General features: G+C 36.5%; 1 protein-coding gene and 1 long non-coding RNA gene across 2 annotated transcripts; one reads left to right on the forward strand and one right to left on the reverse strand.

Annotated features, from left to right (window-relative positions):
* The first annotated feature begins 1907 nt into the window (after nt 1-1907).
* Nucleotides 1908-6292, forward strand: LOC308680366 (uncharacterized protein). The gene is made up of 3 exons (XM_081348481.1): nt 1908-2006; nt 2594-2707; nt 4345-6292. The coding sequence occupies exons 2-3, from the start codon at nt 2626-2628 to the stop codon at nt 5484-5486; spliced, it is 1224 nt and encodes a 407-aa protein (XP_081204607.1). The 5' UTR covers nt 1908-2006; nt 2594-2625; the 3' UTR covers nt 5487-6292.
* A 435-nt stretch (nt 6293-6727) lies between these two features.
* LOC308680371 lies at nt 6728-11963 on the reverse strand. Its single transcript, XR_014028911.1, has 4 exons — nt 11878-11963; nt 10628-10663; nt 10002-10157; nt 6728-8090 (listed from the first exon to the last, which is right to left on the reverse strand). It is a non-coding gene; the product is annotated as an uncharacterized lncRNA (long non-coding RNA).
* Nucleotides 11964-18049: the final 6086 nt, after the last annotated feature.

Here is an 18049-nt window from a genome sequence, read left to right on the forward strand (position 1 = left end):
GCACCAAGGATTGGCAGGCAGGCATCTGAACCTGTGAAAGTAAAAGTAACAAACAAAAGAACAGATAAAACAGGCAATAACATGTTGTATCTAAGAGAAAGAACACTGTCTTCCCTGCTGAGAATGCGCCAAATGAACTTTGAGGGGCTGCTTAGTAGCCTAACAATGGATGATATCAAAGAACATTGTAGAAGTACAAAACACCTGTTTTAAATTAATTGAGAGAATTCTCATGCTTCTGTATTTGTCATTCTTGACAGTCGTTTTTATTTAATTTAAAATGCCAATTTGACCCTGATATTAAACACTGTTGAAACAACGAAGGCCAGAAAAAGTTTCCCTGCACTGCCATCAGAAAGGAGTAACGTTTAGCGTACACTGTAAAAATGTATCAATTCATTATAATGAATTGAAGATGCAAAGATCAGTGTCCCTCTTCCGGTGCAAGGGGCTTGGTCTCATTTGGAGGGTCCGAGGAAGATGACAGCAATGATCCTATGTCCCTGGCTGCATCAGATTTAGAGGATGGTCGAAACCCCACAAAGGATTCCACTACCCTGGACAGAACAAGCAAGATGATTCCCAGCCCGGGGTGGACTCCAAGCTCATCTGAGTCCTCTCCAAGGCAGTCAAGGAGCTGGGGTTAGACCCCTTTTTTTTCCCCAGAGGTGCATGAAGAGCTGACAAAGTCGTAGCAAAGTCGTAGCGTGTCCCCTAAAGAATCTCTCTCCAGATATCTCCGTCCTGAGCCAGTCGTTTCTGCTGCCCTCACGTGTGGCCCATCCTGCTCAGGCCTGCCTCCAGATCACGGCGCCAGGTGTTTCTTTGTATGCCCCTCTTCCTCCTCACTTGGGGGTTCCAGGTGAGGGCTTGCCTTGTGATGCTGTCTGCAGGCCTGCAGGGGGTATGCAGGGGGTATGTCCAATCCACCTCCAGCATCTTTGGAGGATGTCATCTTCCACTGGTTGCTGTTTCATTAGTTGCCACAGTTCTTCGCTGGTAGTGGTGGTGGTTCTCCAGGTCTAAGCTCCAGCAAGACAGGCTTCACAATGATGTTGAAGACCCTGGTCTTGGTGTTGATGCTGATCTCAGAGGATCGCAGACGTTCTTCAATTGGAGAAAAGCTGCTCTCGCTTTCTCACATCTGCATCTGTCCCCCTTGCTTGTCAATTATTTTTCCTTGCTCTTCTCTCTATTGATGTTAATGCCCAGGCTTGCTTAGGTATCTGGAATGATGCTGGTCTTTTCCTGCATCTGTTGTTGGGTGTGTGAGAGAACTAAGACAAGTCATTTCCCTCGGCGGCCATCTTTGAAACGCCTCTCATGCAGCTATTTCAGTCATGCAAGTATGGCACCTATCTCTTTCAATTTAAAATCTATTTTACCTTTGCACAATGTGCAAGTAATATACATTTCTCAGATCATTTTTTTTTTGGTCATACTTCTGGTGTTTTACTTATTCTTTGTCACATATTTTATTCTTTTTTTATTTTATTCATTTCCATTCTGTTTACTTAATTGTTGTTCCTAATCTGTAAAGTCTGTCAATGTAATGATTGTATTGCCTCCACAAATAAAATAATGTAAAGTTACGATCAGCTATGCCAGGTCAGTGTTTCTTCTCGAGTTCTCCCTGCCTGTTTCTGGACACATTTTGTGATTAAAATGACACACAAGAACAGAAAATCGACCACCTGTTTGAATAAAACCAAGTGGAATAAGAATTACCAAAATCATAAATGTTTTATGTTTTTAAACACTGAACTATTATCATTCTATGTAAATGGCTATTTAATTGTCCGTTTCATTTTTATATCTCGTCTTTATAAGCACTTTATATTTATATTTTTTGTTTAAAGAATTCAATTAATAAATTTATAAAAATGCAGCCTTCCGTTTAAGAAGCAACATATGAACTTTTATTTTGGTTTTGGTGTAACGACGTCATAAAGGCTGCGCCGCTCTCATCTGTCTCAACCTTTTTACAGTCTATGGTCTCAACAAAGGTTTGTGTTTCTGAACGATTATGTATTTAAGGTGTTAAAAGCGATTTATTTTAAGTAACATGAAATTAATCAATTACTTATGTTTAGTGATGGCCCGTGTACTTAGTGAAATTATTATTTGAATAACGTTAACTCTGGGCTGTACCATTAGCACGAGAGTGTGGGTTGGGTAAATGATAGGCACGCCACGGGCTAAATTTACTGCATGGATTTTTAGGAGTAGTTAAACACAGTGGACGGCAACATTCTTGACACGAAGTGTCAGATTTCTTCCTGTTAATAATTGCAATTATTAAATTTAGACCCCAAAATGAAAATGCTGTCATACTCACGTCTCACCCCCATGTCGCTCCAAATATGTATGGCTTTCTTTTTTTCTGTGGAACATAAAATATATTTTACATTAGTATTGGTATGGTCTGAAAATTTTGTTAGTTAGACCTGTTAGTTTGTCCCATAAATGGTTCATAAATGATGAGTGTTATTTGTCTGTAAGTAAAGTGAATTCATACTTGAGTAACATTGGGTTTTGATATAGGCTACATTGTTTTTCTCATACTTAACATAACAAAATGTCCAAAATACAGGAAAAACTCCTGAGATAACGTGACATATCAAGATGGCGTTTATTAAAGTGGAGGCTGAAGACATGAGAATTTCAGAACCACCGGTGAAACATGAAGATGTTGAGAAACAAACAGGTTGGTTCTCAAATGTGAACTCTGTTATTTGTTTCTTTAAATTGTTTAATTGTTCTTTAAATGAAATTGTTGACATCTAAACAAATGAAAGATAATTTTGAAAAATGTTAGGCATGCTATGAATAATCCAGTCATATCAGTGCCACAATTATAGCTGATTATTAAAAAAAAAGGCAGAATAAACCCATTGTCATTTTTTTTTGTGTGATTTGCCTATGATTTTGGGCATTTTTCGGCGATCTCTTAACCTGTCGACGAGCGAAAATCTGGCTTTAAATTGTTTAGTGTGAACTTGGCATAAATCATGGGGTAATTATCATTTTGGGGTGAACTAACGAACTATGAAGGATTTTTTTTTTTTAAATTAGTCATTTTGGTAAACAAAAATTAGTTTAAGTGATAAAATTGACTTTAACAAAAATAAAGCCAAAATGGAAAAACCATGGGTGACAAACTTAGTAACACCCTATGATTCAACTGCTTGAAGACTAGAGCCACTTTTAGCAGCAATAAGTTGAAGAAATCATTTTCTGTATGACAGTATCAGTCTCTCACAATTTTGGCCCACTCCTCTTTATAATGTTGCTTCAGTTCAATGGGGTTTGTGGGCATTTGATTATGCACCGCTCTCTTAAGGTCCCACGGCAACATTTCAGTCGGGTCGAGGTCTGGACTTTGACTGGACCATTGCTACACTTTGATTCTTTTCTTTTTCAGACATTCTGTTGTAGATTTGCTGGTGTGCTTTGGATCATTGTCCTGTTGCATGACCCAATATCGGCCAAGCTTTAGCTGTCGGACAGATGGCCTCACATTTGACTCTAGAATACTTTTGTATGCAGAGGAATTCATGGTCGACTCAATGACTGCAAGGTGCCCAGGTCCTGTGGCTGGAAAACAAGCCCAAATCATCAACCCTCCACTAGCATGCTTGACAGTTGGAGGTGTTTGTGCTGAAATGCTGTGTTTGGTTTTCGCCAAACGTGGCGTTGTGCATTATGGCCAAACATCTCCACTTTTGTCTCATTGGTCCAAAGGACATTGTTCCAGAAGTCTTGTGGTTTGTTCAGATGCAACTTTGCAAACCTAAGCCGTGCTACCTTGTTATTTTTAGAAAGAAGAAGCTTTCTCCTGGCAACCCTTCCAAACTTGTCTCGTCTTTTTCTAATTGTACTGCCATAAACTTTAACATTTAAAATGTTGTATGAGGCCTGTAGAGTCTGAGATGTAGTTCTCTTGGGTGTTTTGACATTTTTCTGAGCATTGCACGGTCTGACCTTTGGGTGAATTTACTGGGACGTCCACTCCTGGGAAGATTGGTAACTCTTGAATGTTTTCCACTTTTGAATAATCTTCAATTATTCAAAGCAGTAAGGGTGTACTTAGATTTTCAACCATGGCTTTTCCATTTTTGCCTAGTTTATGTTAAATAAATGACACAGTATTTTTCTGAGGTATCTGTAGGTATTTACCTAATTTTAAGATCTGCCAGGGATCAGATAATTTTTTATTATTGTCCCGATACATAATTAACAGAATTTAATAGGGTGTCCTTTCTTTTTCACATGACTGTAGCTGTTTGATGTCTTTTGCTTTGTGCCATTAAACTGGGGTTAACTTTTTTTTTCACTTTTCAGACCTGATGCCGCTTAAAGAGGAGAGTCCAGAACTGTATGAAATGGAGGACAAAGTACAGTATGAGAAACATGATTTCATAACTGAAGATATACTTTGCTCACAGACTGAAAAGTCTGCCTCACAAAAAAGTGAGGAGACGGGATCTAAACGATCTTTTGCCTGCAAACAGTGTGGAAACTTTTTCTCTACAGCAGGAAACCTTAAAATCCATATGAGAAGTCATACTGGGGAGAAGCCTTACACATGTGATCAGTGTGGAAAGAGTTACACACGAAGCAATACCTTAAAGGATCACATGATGGTTCACACTGGAGAAAGACCTTTCGAATGTGATCAGTGTGGAAAGAGTTACACGCGAAGCAAGACCTTAATGGTTCACATGAGGATTCACACCGGAGAAAGGCCTTACACATGTGATCAGTGTGGAAAGTGTTTCATAAGAAAAGACAACCTTAATTTACACATGAAAATTCACTCAAGAGAAAACCATTTTATATGCCATCAGTGTGGAAAGAGTTTCAAAGACATAGAACACCTTAACAGGCATGTGATAATTCACACCGAAGAGAAGCCCTTCAAATGTCACCAGTGTGGAAAGAGGTTCAAAATAAGTAAAAACATTAAGGCACACATGAGAAGTCACAGTGAAGAGAAGCCTTTCAAGTGCCATCAATGTGGAAAGGGGTTCGTTATAAATAAGGACCTCATAAGACACATGAGAAGTCACACTGAGGAGAGACCTTTCAAGTGCCATCAATGTGGAAAGGGTTTAAAGCATGAAGAATCCCTTGCTTACCACATGAAAATTCACACTGGAGAGAAGCCTTTCAGCTGCAATGAGTGTGGAAAGAGTTTCATACATAAAGGACAGCTTAATGTTCACATGAGAGTTCACACAAGAGGCAAACATTTTAAATGCGTGCGATGTGGGGAGAGTTTTACAGACAAGAATCTCCTTAAAATGCATAGAAGTACTCACTCCAACGAGAAGCCTTTCCCCTGTCCTCAGTGTGGAAGGAGATACAATCTTAAAGGAAACCTTAAGAATCACATGAGATCTCACACAGGGGAGAAGCCTTTAACCTTTTTTCACCATGTGGAAAGTGGTTCATGCATAACGGACACCTTAATTGTCACATGAGAATTTATAAAAAGAGAGAACGATTTAAAATGTCAACTGTGCAAAGAGTTTTACAGACAAAAAACAACAACAACTTAAAAGGAACATAAATATTCACAGAAGAGAGAAGCTTTTTTATTTTTCAAAATACATTGAAAGAAACTCATACAGGTTCGGAACAACATGAGGGTGAATAAATGATAATAGAATTAAAATTTTTGGAAATGAAAATGATCTCATCAATTACTCACTCTTATGTCGTTCCAAATCCATAAGACTTTCGTTCATATTTCAAACACAAATGAAAATATTTTGAATGAAATCTGAGGCCGTCATGAGTTTTGGGTGAAAATACTTTCAATAAAGGGACAGAAAAAAACCTATAATGTATTCACTGATCACTGAATTTTCTTTCTTTATTCACTATGAATTTTCTTTAACATTTTTTTTATTATTATTATTTGTATAAATTATTTTTTAAGTACCAGGGCGATGTAAAACATTTGAATAATGATTTTGGTCAAGCTCGGGTAAATAAATTGAACCACTTATTTAAAAAAAAAAGCGAAGATCACCATGTTAGGGACAAATGAACAACAGTTTAAAATAGTGAAGATTCTAATTTAGACGCATTGTGTACGTTATTGTACAATGTTTGCCACTTTGTCCCTTTCAAAGCATACCAGTTGATAAATTATCAAATCTGAGTGTATACTCACTTTCTGACAAATGCATAATTTAAAATTTGTTGGTTTTCAGATGCAAATGCCTTAAAGACGTTTTTGTTAACCTTTATACATTATTGATATTCCAATAAATTTTCATTGTCACTTAACTTTCTGTGGACGGGACTTTTATTTTGGTCTGGTGTTATGACATCAAAAGGCAGCATCGCCCTCCCCTGGCTCAACAGAGGTTTGAGTTTTTTGAACGCTTAAGTATTTGAGGTGTTTAAATCGAAACAAATCGTTCAGTCTATATAGTTTTTACAAGTAATGTGAAATGAATGGTATTATGTGAGGTGCCGTGTGACGCTTTACAGTTCAGTTTTCAGTTATGGATAGCCTAGTTACCGTTTTCTCTCATTCAATTTCTAAATCGTGACTTCAGAAATGATTAATGAATTATATTTTTGTGTCGGAAAACTGAACTATAAAGCGTTACATGAACTGATAGTTTGTTTCTTAAATGTCTATCTGTATGTGACCTTAAGTGCATTTATATGTAACAAATTAGGTTTTGGATTTTTATTTCTTTATTTTAATTGCTTTCCTCATAATAAACATGGAAAAATGTCAAAACATACAGGAACAAGAAGCTCCTGGTGAAACAACTGAGATTCACATGACATACTGTTATCAAGATGGCATTTATTAAAGATGAGACTGGAGACATGAGAATTTCAGAACCATTCAGAGTGAAACATGAAGATATTGAGGAACAAACAGGTTTGTTTTCAAATGTGAACTCAGCAATTTTGTTCTCATTAAAATGTTGATATTTAAACAAATAAATTATCATTTTGAAAAGTCATGTAAATGAAATGAGATGAAGAATCCAGTCATATAAGTGCCATAATTAAAGCTGATAATCTTAAAAATAAATTTAGTGGAATAATCAACCACCATAGCCACTGAAATATGTGATTAAATCCATGCTTTTTAAGTGATATATACAGTGCCTTGCAAAACTATTGAAAACCCCTCAATTTTTTTTTCACATTTTGTTATGTTTTGTTATGTTCACTGATAAAAATTCTCTGCTTGATTTACTTAAAAAATATGATGAATTCTTTTGCATAATTTTATTACGTAGATCCAACAAGACTAGTCTTTGTACAAACTACTTAACTTTTCTGTTTGTTAAAATAAAATTTGTACATAAAGTTAACTTAATTTTTTTATTTAATTAACTTAAAATTTGTACATAAAGTTAACTTAATTTTAGCATTGCTCTAGTCATTTTTGTGTGTGTGATCTACATAACTTTAAGAGTTCTAAATGTTTACTTTTGATTGAATCCAACTTAATTTTTACATTTCCAGATTACAAATTTCAAGTGGGATCTACTGTTTTCAAAATTTGTTAGTGTATTTTAAAGTTACAAGTACGAGTGTTACGAGTATTTCTACTGAAAGTATAAATGCAAATAGTACATTTTTTACTACTATAGTAAGTTCAACACTGGTACTTGGAATGTATGAATGTGGAATGTACTCATCAAATATGAAAATCTAGTTATTACATTACATAAAGCTGACATGTGGCCATTTGATAGTAAAAACTGACAATAAAAAAAGTATAATAAAATATATTCATCTCACAGGTTGAGACATTGTGTACAACAGAAAATTGTGCTTCATGGTGGTGCTAGAGGAAAACTCATTATGTGAAAGTTCACAAGGCTTTATTGTCTTCAGAAAAATAAACATTTACATAATATTTTCTATAAAGATGTGTTTTTCAGTCCTGTACAGTAACATACTCTAAGACTTTAAAACAACACGCTCACACAATCTTCTGGCTTCTCAAGACCACCATCTCTGGCTTTGCTGATCACAAAGATGTCGAGCAAAAATGAAGTGATGGCCTCTTGGAAGGCTGCAGCATCGTCGTCATCACAAACCTGTGAAATATACCAGAGAGAATTTTACCTACTTTTTGTTTGCTAATGTGAAGAATGCATTTAGCTCTTTGCTCTCCCTCTGAACAGAAATCTGGGTGGAATTACGTGGTTGCTGTGGTAGTTTTGATCCATATACTTATGTAAAAATTGTGCATGAAAGTCACTCGAAGAACGAAAGTCACTTGAAGAATATTGCTGCATGTTGTCAGGATTTGGGTGGGATTACGTGGTTGCTGTGGTAGTTTTGAGCAGCCCAATTTTTTTCACATTGATTTGAACGCAAGACTTTCGTTCATCTTCGGAACACAAATTAAGATATTTTTGATGAAATCTGAGAGCTCATCATGACCACTTTCAAGGCCCAGAAAGGAAGAGATTGTTAAAATAGTCCAAGTGACTACAGTGGCTCAACCTTAACTTTATGAAGCGTTGAGAATACGTTTTGTGCGCTAAAACAAACAAAAACAAATGACCTTATTCAGCTATTTATTTTCTTCCGTGTGGGACTCTGACGTGAGTTCATGAGAGCATCACAACGCATGTGCAAGAACTGAGAAGATGCTGAAGATAACGTCCTCATAGCCAGAAGCGCTTCACTGTCTGTTTACAAGCAGAGGATGATGCGCACTGTACATAAAACTTTGTAACTTTGTCTTTGTAAATATGTCTGCAGATTTCAAACTCTTAAAAACCATTTTATACACTACATCGAGACCTAAAGCATAATCAATGTCGAATTCAAATAGCTTACATACACAGTATGTCCCCTGCTTGTAAACAGACAGTGAAGTGCTTCCGGCTATGTCAGGACGTCATCTACGTTCTCGCGCATGCGTCGTGGGGCTTTCGTGAACATCAGAGTCCCACACGGAAGAAAATAAATAGTTGAATATAGATGTTATTTTTGTGGGGTTTTTTTCACACAAAAAGTATTCTTGTCGCTTCAAAAAGTTAAGGTTGAGCCATTGTAGTCACTTGGACTATTTTAACAATGTCTTTACTAACTTTCTGGGCCTTGATAGATGCAATTACCAATCAGCCTATGGAGGAGTGAGACAGCTCTCAGATTTCATCAGAAATATCTTAATTTGTGTTCCGAAGAACGAAAGTCTTACAGGTTTGGAACGACATGAGGGTGAGTAATTACTGACAGAATTTTCATTTCCAGGTGAACTAACCCTTTAAGTTAAAATTCTGTCAATTACTCATCCTCATTGCTCTAAACCCGTAAGATTACACAAATGAAGATATTTCTGATGAAATCTGAGAGCTGTCTCAGTCCTTCATATACAGCAACGTCATAACCACTTTCAAGTCCCAGAAAGGAAGTATCATTAAAATAGTTCATGTGACTACTGTGGCTCAACCTTAATATGATGAAGTGACGAGTATACTGGCCGATGCTGTTCACGTAAGCACAATGATAAATGCATGTGATGCTGACGCAGGAGCTGGCCAACCAGAGGCCAATACTGAGCCGGCGTTTTGAAGTAGAACACGGAAAGGCAACGCTGTGTTTACTACGTGAACAGCGTAGGAGACTGACATAGAAGAGATTAAATAGTTGAATAATGTCATTATTTTTGTGTGCACAAAAAGTATTCTCGCCTCTTCATGGCATTAAGGTTGAGCCACTGGAGTCACATAGACTATTTTAACGATGTTTTGACCGCCTTTCTGGACTTTAAAAGTTGCAATGACGTTGCGGTCTATGGAGGGTCAGAAAGTTGTCCGATTTTTATCAAAAATAACTTAATTTGTGTTCCGAAGATGAAAAAAGGTCTTACGATTTTGGAACGAAATGAGGGTAAGAAATTAATGACAGAAATTCATTTTTTGTTTGACCCTTTAAGTACAGATATCGGAATGCTACAACATTAAAGTAACTCCTACAATTTTAAAAGTACATGCCTCATTCATGATTTCAAGGGTCTCATCAAGTTTCTTCCCTACAGCTCCTCCCGTCCCCCTGTAGAGTCTCAACAATTTAGGCGTGTATTCGTCCAACTTCCCAAAGAATGTGGACTGTAGTGGCTTCAGTGTGATCCTCCGGAATTCCTCCTCGATCTGAGAAAGAGACCAAGAGAGATGGAGAGACATCATGAGATACTGAAAGAATTAGAGACACAGTGAAAAAGAAACAGAAACAGAATACCAACTAGAAAAAGTAACCCTAGAAAAACACTAGGAACAACATTTAGGTGGCCTGATGTCTGGAAAGACAAAAATAGATTACCATGCAATGCAATGCAACTAATGCAATGGCAGACTTTGAGCAGCCATCAACATATGGTGCATACACGTTAATAAGTCACTTTTTTGACGAAATTTGACAGGACTATAAATTTGTTCTGTGAAATGCAAAAAAAAAAAAAAAAAAAAAAAAAAAAAAAAGAACAAACAGGACAACTGGAACTTTGCCATTTGAAATGAAAAAATTTGTCTGGCCCATGAGCTAACTGAGTTATAACTTCACCCCTAGTTTCCTCACTACATTTATTATAGAATTTAAATATAATATATTGAAAGTTACATACCTTTATCCAATGTAGTCAACTTGTCAGTAGAATAACCTGGTAAGGACACAGTGTTATGGTTAGTAACTGAACAATGCAAGAAACCCAAATCGTAGCAAATCATTTAACTATAACTAGAATTAAAAAAATAGTTTCACGTTTTTTTCTCTCCACAAACACTGCAGGTAGTTGACCTGCCGATCAGACAGTTAATTGTCTTTAGTTTCATATCAAATGTTTCTTTGTGTTTGTTTTCTCTCAGAGCTATGAGAAAAGAGTACAGGGAATGCGTCATGCAGAAGGCAGGATTATGGTCACGTAAGATGATTGACAATTGTAAGCGCTCTTTCAGCTCGCGTAGTTCAGTGGTAAATGGAGTATGCATTCTGTATGACGAAATAGTTTGAAAACTAAATCGATATTTCTACAAATGCGCGCACGCTTGGAAGAGTCCTAATGGACGCTGTCAATTGTATCTTTTGAACAAATAAATGGATTATTTGCAATATTTGACAAATTAATAAATTAATGTCACTACAACTTTTATCATAAATAGTGTCCAAATATCTGGAGTACGATCAGGTAAATGTTTTAAGGTGCAGTGAATATTGAACAATAATCTTCCTACGTAAACGGGTTAAATAAAAAGGATCATAACAAACATGTATGTCGACTTCTGTAGGGATCCGTTCCATAATGTTGTCAGACAGTCTTAGAATAATAATCTGAGCATGTCAGTGGCGAATAAGCAGGTTTTGTGGATGTAAATTAAAGATACGCAATTGCCCATTAACGTAGGCCAACTGTTATTTTTTTCGCCTCTGCAAACTGCCAACAAAGATTGTTGTTCCCATCAGTCACTTAAACACAAAAACATTTTTTTTTTAATAAGACCCAGATTGAAAAGAAATGACGTTACCTTACATTATTCATGGATGTTTTGAAAATCCACGTGCTTACACTAACTTACATCCCTTATTTCATGGCTGTGTATTCTAATGTGAGCTTCAAATTACACTAGAACAAACTATTTTATTATCACCACTTGCAAAGTTTCAATTAGGCCTACCGTTAAGCTACAAGTAAAGCAACCTATCAGCGTAACCACATGGTAAGTTAGGCCTAGGCTAATGCTAATTAGAAAATCCACATACAACAATCTTCAAATTACATTTGAAACCTCGTTTTTGTACAACAATTTGAAAACTGTAAACTAAAGAATGTACCAACCCAAGTAACATTAACTGTTAATTTGCTAACTTTATTCTTACCTTAAGTTCAGTCCGCGTCTTCGTCTTCGTCTTCGTTTGGAATTGCAACTTGCAAGGGGTTTCCAGACCAACGAATCAGGAAGGGGAGGGTTTTTTGTACCGAGTAAATAAAACAAGGTATTGTTTGTTGTGCGTGTGTACCTAAAAAGTTTGGCTGGGATTACTTAGATTAATTTTGTAAAGGAAAAAATGCACATTGTCTTGTGTTTTGAACAAATGCAGATTAATTCAAAACTAGATATATTAATGTAAATATACAAACTTAACCTTTTATTGTTGATATCACACATTTTAATTACTTAACATTTACATCCACTCAGATTTATTTTTTTCAGTGTTGCTGCCTTATGTTAAATACATTTTGCATTGTCTTATTTGTCTCAGACTGAATAATCCTGAATGTTAACTTGTATTTTTCTTTTTTCACCATTAAGACCTGATGCCGCTTAAAGAGGAGAGTCCAGAACTGGAGAAAGATCAGTATGAGGAACATGATATGCTCAAAGATCTACTTTATACATTCATAACTGAAGATATACTTTGCTCGCATGATGAAAAGTCTTCCTCACAAAAAAGAGGTGAGGAGACGGGATCTAAAAGTTCTTTCACCTGTCAACAGTGTGGAAACGTTTTCACTAGCAGGAAACCTTAAAATCCATATGAGGATTCATACTGGAAAGAAGCCATACACATGTGATCAGTGTGGAAAGAGTTACATACCTTAAAGGATCACATGAGGATTCACACTGGAGAAAGACCTTTCGAATGTGATCAGTGTGGAAAGTGTTACATATGTAAAGATACCCTTAATTTACACGTGAGAATTCACTCAAGAGAGACTCATTTTATATATCATCAGTGTGGAGCGAGTTTCATGTCTTTGGAACGCCTTAACATCCATGAAATAATTCACTCTTAAGAGAAGCCCTATGTGAACAATGTGGAAAGGGGTTCAAAATAAAAAAGGACCTAAAGAGACACATGATAAGTCATAGTGCGGAGAATCATTTAATTGTAATCGGTGTAATAAAACATTTATTTTGCCATCACACTTAGAGATACACCTGAAAAGTCACGCAGACAAAAGACCCTATTTGTGTTCTCAGTGTGGAAAGAGTTTTAAATGGCTCTGCAATTTAAGATCGCATCTTTTTCTTTTTAAATAAAAAAAGTAAATACATTTTTAAATAAAATTTTCATACAACAAAATTTTGAAATTCCTAAAAAGTCAATTCTTTTATATAAATGGAAAAATACAAGTTATAATATGGATGGAATATTTTTTTTCTTATGGTTTCCTTTTCTTTTCCCTTATCCAACCCTTTCTTTTACTGTCTATGGTTAAACCCATAGATATCATATAATAAAGGCTAGATGTCTCGTGCACGCTGCTGGCCAATGGAGGTCGACATCTGCACCTGGCGGTCATCTTGTCACAATCAGCTCGCTCACTTGTAACATTGTGTTTTAATGGTGCATGTACTTTTTAAATAACCATAACTCGCTCAATTTTCTACCGATTTTCAAATGGGTTGGTTTGTTATAAACGTCAGAGATTTAGGTTATGGTTTAAGGTAATGAGCCTATGAAGATTATATTCACTTTTCATTTGAAAGATTGTAAAAATGTTTTCTTCTACTTGTAATCTATGACTGTAACCTTTTTTTGTTTGTTTGTTTCAGTTCACAGAATAATGAAGAGGAATGTCAGAGCTGCATGTCATGTCAGAATTCCTCCCAGAAGTTCCTGTGAAAGAATTATTGGCGTGTCTGTTACATGAAGAGGAATGTCAGAATTCCTCTCTTAGCCACCCCAGAAGTTCCTGTGAAAGCTGCTTCTGCCACGGCCCTCTCCAAAGGATCTCCAGAGAACACCATCTTTGTATATCTTTGTATAATGTCGCGTGTTGTAGCTCCTCAGTTCAAGCGGTTATCGACTGAATACCTTTTTGTCCTTTTTACTAATTTCTAAATAAATTATCATGAATAAACTAATCATGTCTCATAATCACTCAAATAAGAAAGCTTGAGAGCAATGTTACATTTACCTCATAAAAGTCATTAAATAAACTCATTAGACAATTACATTAGACACTATATTACATATTCATGTACATTTATTTTTCTGTATATCTGAATAAATCTAACAATCTAAAAGTTTTTATATCAACCATTTAAAACAAAGTTAGCATTATAACTTATAGCATTATATAAAGGATTTGTTATCCTGTGGCTCCCTCTGGTGGACAACATTAGTACTCAACTCTGAATCGAATTGACAAAATGTCTGATACTTTTTTTTAACGATTCCATTTTTTTAATGATTATTTTATTACTGATAATATAGCCACATCAAACTCAAATTCACTGATTCATGGTACCTTATTGAATTTTAAACTTCCATTTTGTAGCTAAGCAGTAATAATTATACATCACAATATCACTTGTTAAATGGTTATTTAATAATTACATTCAGTCCTGCATGAACAGATTCGGTTTGTTTGCAGATTGGATGTGCGCTCACGCGCTCTGCTCACGCACGCGACTTCGGGTGCGCGTGCGTAATTCGAATTTTAGTTGCTATGGCGACGGGGACGCGTGTTATGAATTCTGACTGCAAATATCCAAATATCAACACTTTGATCGCTGTATCTGAGAGACTTCTGCTGATATTTTCAGAGACTTTTGGATTCAGAGACTTTTGCTGATATTTTCAGAGACTTTTGGATTCAGAGACTTTTGCTGATATTTTCTGTGCTGATCTTGAGATTTTGAAGCTGTTCGGAGGATTTCAGACTGAGGAGACTTTTATTCTACAAGGAGATCGGATAATATAACGTTATCCCCTAACGTTACATCGTTGTATCTTTTTTAAAACTTCATATTATTTCTGAGGACTCTTTCATTTGATTGTTATTTTCTTATTTTAGAGGGAGTTTGGGGTTTTATTTTATTAATTTATTTATTTATTTTGGGGGGAGGGGTATTTCTGAGGAGCACTGTATTGTATTTGTATTGTTTTTTATTGCAGTTTGAAGGAGGATGCCAGGCTCACGTGTTTCTGTGCCCACAGGTCCGGCTCACAGGGAGCAGAGCCCAGGTGATGGACGTCCACTGAAGAGACAGCTTAGTTCTAGCGCTCAGCTGTACGACTCCCATCAGAGCACTGCAAATGAGATGCCAATGAGAAAGAGGAGGAGGATGGATACGTCTGAAGGTAAAACAAATGACCATTGGAGAATATCACTGGAGTGTCATTAATTACCATATTTGACCACACCATATTATATCAAAATATAATTTTTTGAAGTTCTTCCTCCTGCAGATCAGCTGGTTCAAACCCCTCCAGCTCCAGTCCGCCACAGTCCAGCACTTTTCCGGGATTGGTTTGAGGTATTGGCCCTAATAAGCTACAAATGAATTTGAATATATATATATATTATATATATTAATATATATATTAATATTTGGAAGATTTTGACACCTTTCTGTGCATTTGTTTTAAATATTCTTTGTTTATTGTGATATGGGAAGAAATCAGGTTCAAATCTCTTCTATGTGCTCTATGTGTATCATCAGCCTGTTAGTGAGGAAAGTGATAGTCAGGAGAGTCAGAGGAAGAAGAGTAGGTCTGTAGATCTGATCACTCTTCACTGGAGTTCTGGAGAGCATCTCTCTCTTCACAGCAGTGGCTCAGGTCAGGGTCAGAGAGTGGAGGATCAGACCACTGCAACCAATAGTGAGAGACACGCTGAGGGTAAATCCAATCACCAGTTGAGAATGTGTAAATGCTCTGTTTATTAGTGCTCTGTACATCATAAAGTCTACACCATTTTCAGCTAGATATGAGTATCCATTAAAGGAAACGTGTCAATCGTGGGAACTTAATGGGAACACGTGGGAACATGTCTTAAATATTTAAACAGAACTTTAATTTTTTTAGGAATTCATGTATTAACTGAAGAATCACCATAATATGACTATGCAGTGTTTAATTAATTAATTTAATACAATTTAATGTAATTAATAATGTATTCATTTATTGAATTTAATCATTTATTTATTTAATTGATTAACTTTATAAATTTATTTTGTATCATACATTTTAAGGCCAAACAAGTAGTTTGTTGAGGGTTGGTTTGTAAAGAAGGACTACACGCCTGCGCACATATATATTCAAACGCGCATACCTATCGACTAAACTCGTAGTGCGCATGTGCACGCCATCAGCGTTCTCACAGGTTCGCGTTTTTAAAGTTTGCGCAGAGAGAACTTAAGAGTTTTCTGTTAAAACGGCGTCGTGTTAAGTTAATAACTAATGATCGCTGCGACGGAAGTGAATCAATCAAAACTAACTTTAGCTGGACAATAACTTTATTCTAGAGCTGCTATAAAGCCAAAACAATCTCTGCTACTCTAATTTCCTGTTATCACTGTAAAGCTGCTTTAAAACAATCTACATTGTTAAAAGCACTATAAATGACTTGACTGATTATTTTTTGATTGCTTTTAACATGCTTTTGTTTGATATTCCTTGCTTTTAGATCAAAATTGTCTACAGTCCAGTGCCCGTGCTGCAGAGGATCATGGTCTTCAGGAAGCTCTGTCTGGTGGTCTTGAAGATCAGCTGGTTCAAACCCCTCCAGCTCCAGTCCACCACAGTCCAGCACTTTTCCGGAAATGGTTTGAGGTATTGGCCCTAATAAGCTACAAATGAATTTAAATATGTATTAATACTTGGAAGATTTTGACACCTTTTTATGCATTTGTTTTAAATGTTCTTTGTTTATCGTGATATGGGAAGAAAGCAGGTTCAAATCTCTTCTATGTGCTCTATGTGTATCATCAGCCTGTTAGTGAGGAAAGTGATAGTCAGGAGAGTCAGAGGAAGAAGAGTAGGTCTGTAGATCTGATCACTCTTCACTGGAGTTCTGGAGAGCATCTCTCTCTTCACAGCAGTGGCTCAGGTCAGGGTCAGAGAGTGGAGGATCAGACCACTGCAACCAATAGTGAGAGACACGCTGAGGGTAAATCCAATCACCAGTTGAGAATGTGTAAATGCTAGCAACACCATAGCAACCACCAAGAACACCCTAGCAACTGCCTAGCAACCACCCAGGACACTTTAGCAACCCACTAGAAACACCCTGGCAACTTTTTAACTTTAAACTACTTTAAACTTCAAACTAATTTAAACTTCAAACTAATTTAAACTTTAAACTACTTTAAACTTCCTCAGACATTCTCAAGCCAACTTAAAAGTTTGTCTTGACAAACTTTTTAATCTAGTTTCCTATTATCACTGTAAAGCTGCTTTGAAACAATCTACATTGTTAAAAGCGCTATATAAATGAAGCTGACTTGACTAATTATTTTTTGATTGCTTTTAAACATGCTTTTGTTTGATATTCCTTGCTTTTAGATCAAAATTGTCTACAGTCCAGTGCCCGTGCTGCAGAGGATCATGGTCTTCAGGAAGCTCTGTCCGGTGGTCTTGAAGATCAGCAGGTTCAAACCCCTCCAGCTCCAGTCCATCACAGTCCAGTCAGTCCAGCACCAGGTCACAACAACAGAGTGGACGAGACAACTGAGGGTGAGTTTACGGCCGTGACCTCAAGCATTAAACTCACTGCTTTCCATGCAACTAAAATTAATCATCTTTTTGCAGACAACATTTTGAGCCGGTATGAAATGGGCAGAATGCTCGGTCAGGGATCATTCGGCTCTGTTTATGAAGGGAAGCGCTTGGAGGATGGCCTTGAGGTATCGTCATTTTCTTACAATATTTAGCCAACAAATTATTTTGTCTCACTACATCCATTTCAAGTCTTTTTGTGTGTATTTTTCCACTATTTACTGCATTTGACATGTTAGAAATGTAACAAAGGTTTTTTTTTTTTTTGGTTGATCAGGTGGCTGTGAAAATTGCCAGAAAGCCGCAGAACATGAAGTACATCTACATTGTAAGTAGCCTACACTCACTATGTTGTTTTCAAATTAAAATATGTAAGCATAATGACAACCCCTTCATATAACAATGATCTTTCTTCCAGCCTGGTCATCCCGCACAATTGCCATTAGAGGTCGGCCTATTAATCCTTGCTAATAGGGGCCCCAAAGTTTCAGAGATCATTGAGTTGCTGGACTGGCAGGACCAGCCTGACCAATATATC

This window comes from Scardinius erythrophthalmus (genome assembly GCF_964197995.2).
Source record: "Scardinius erythrophthalmus genome assembly, chromosome: 20".
Classification (NCBI taxonomy): Eukaryota; Metazoa; Chordata; class Actinopteri; order Cypriniformes; family Leuciscidae; genus Scardinius; species Scardinius erythrophthalmus.

Coding starts and splice junctions, on each gene's coding strand:
- LOC308680366 (XM_081348481.1), top strand. CDS start 2,626: ATGGCGTTTATTAAAGTGGAGGCTGAAGACATGAGAATTTCAGAACCA. Junction 2,708..4,344: donor AGATGTTGAGAAACAAACAG/GTTGGTTCTCAA, acceptor TTCACTTTTCAG/ACCTGATGCCGCTTAAAGAG.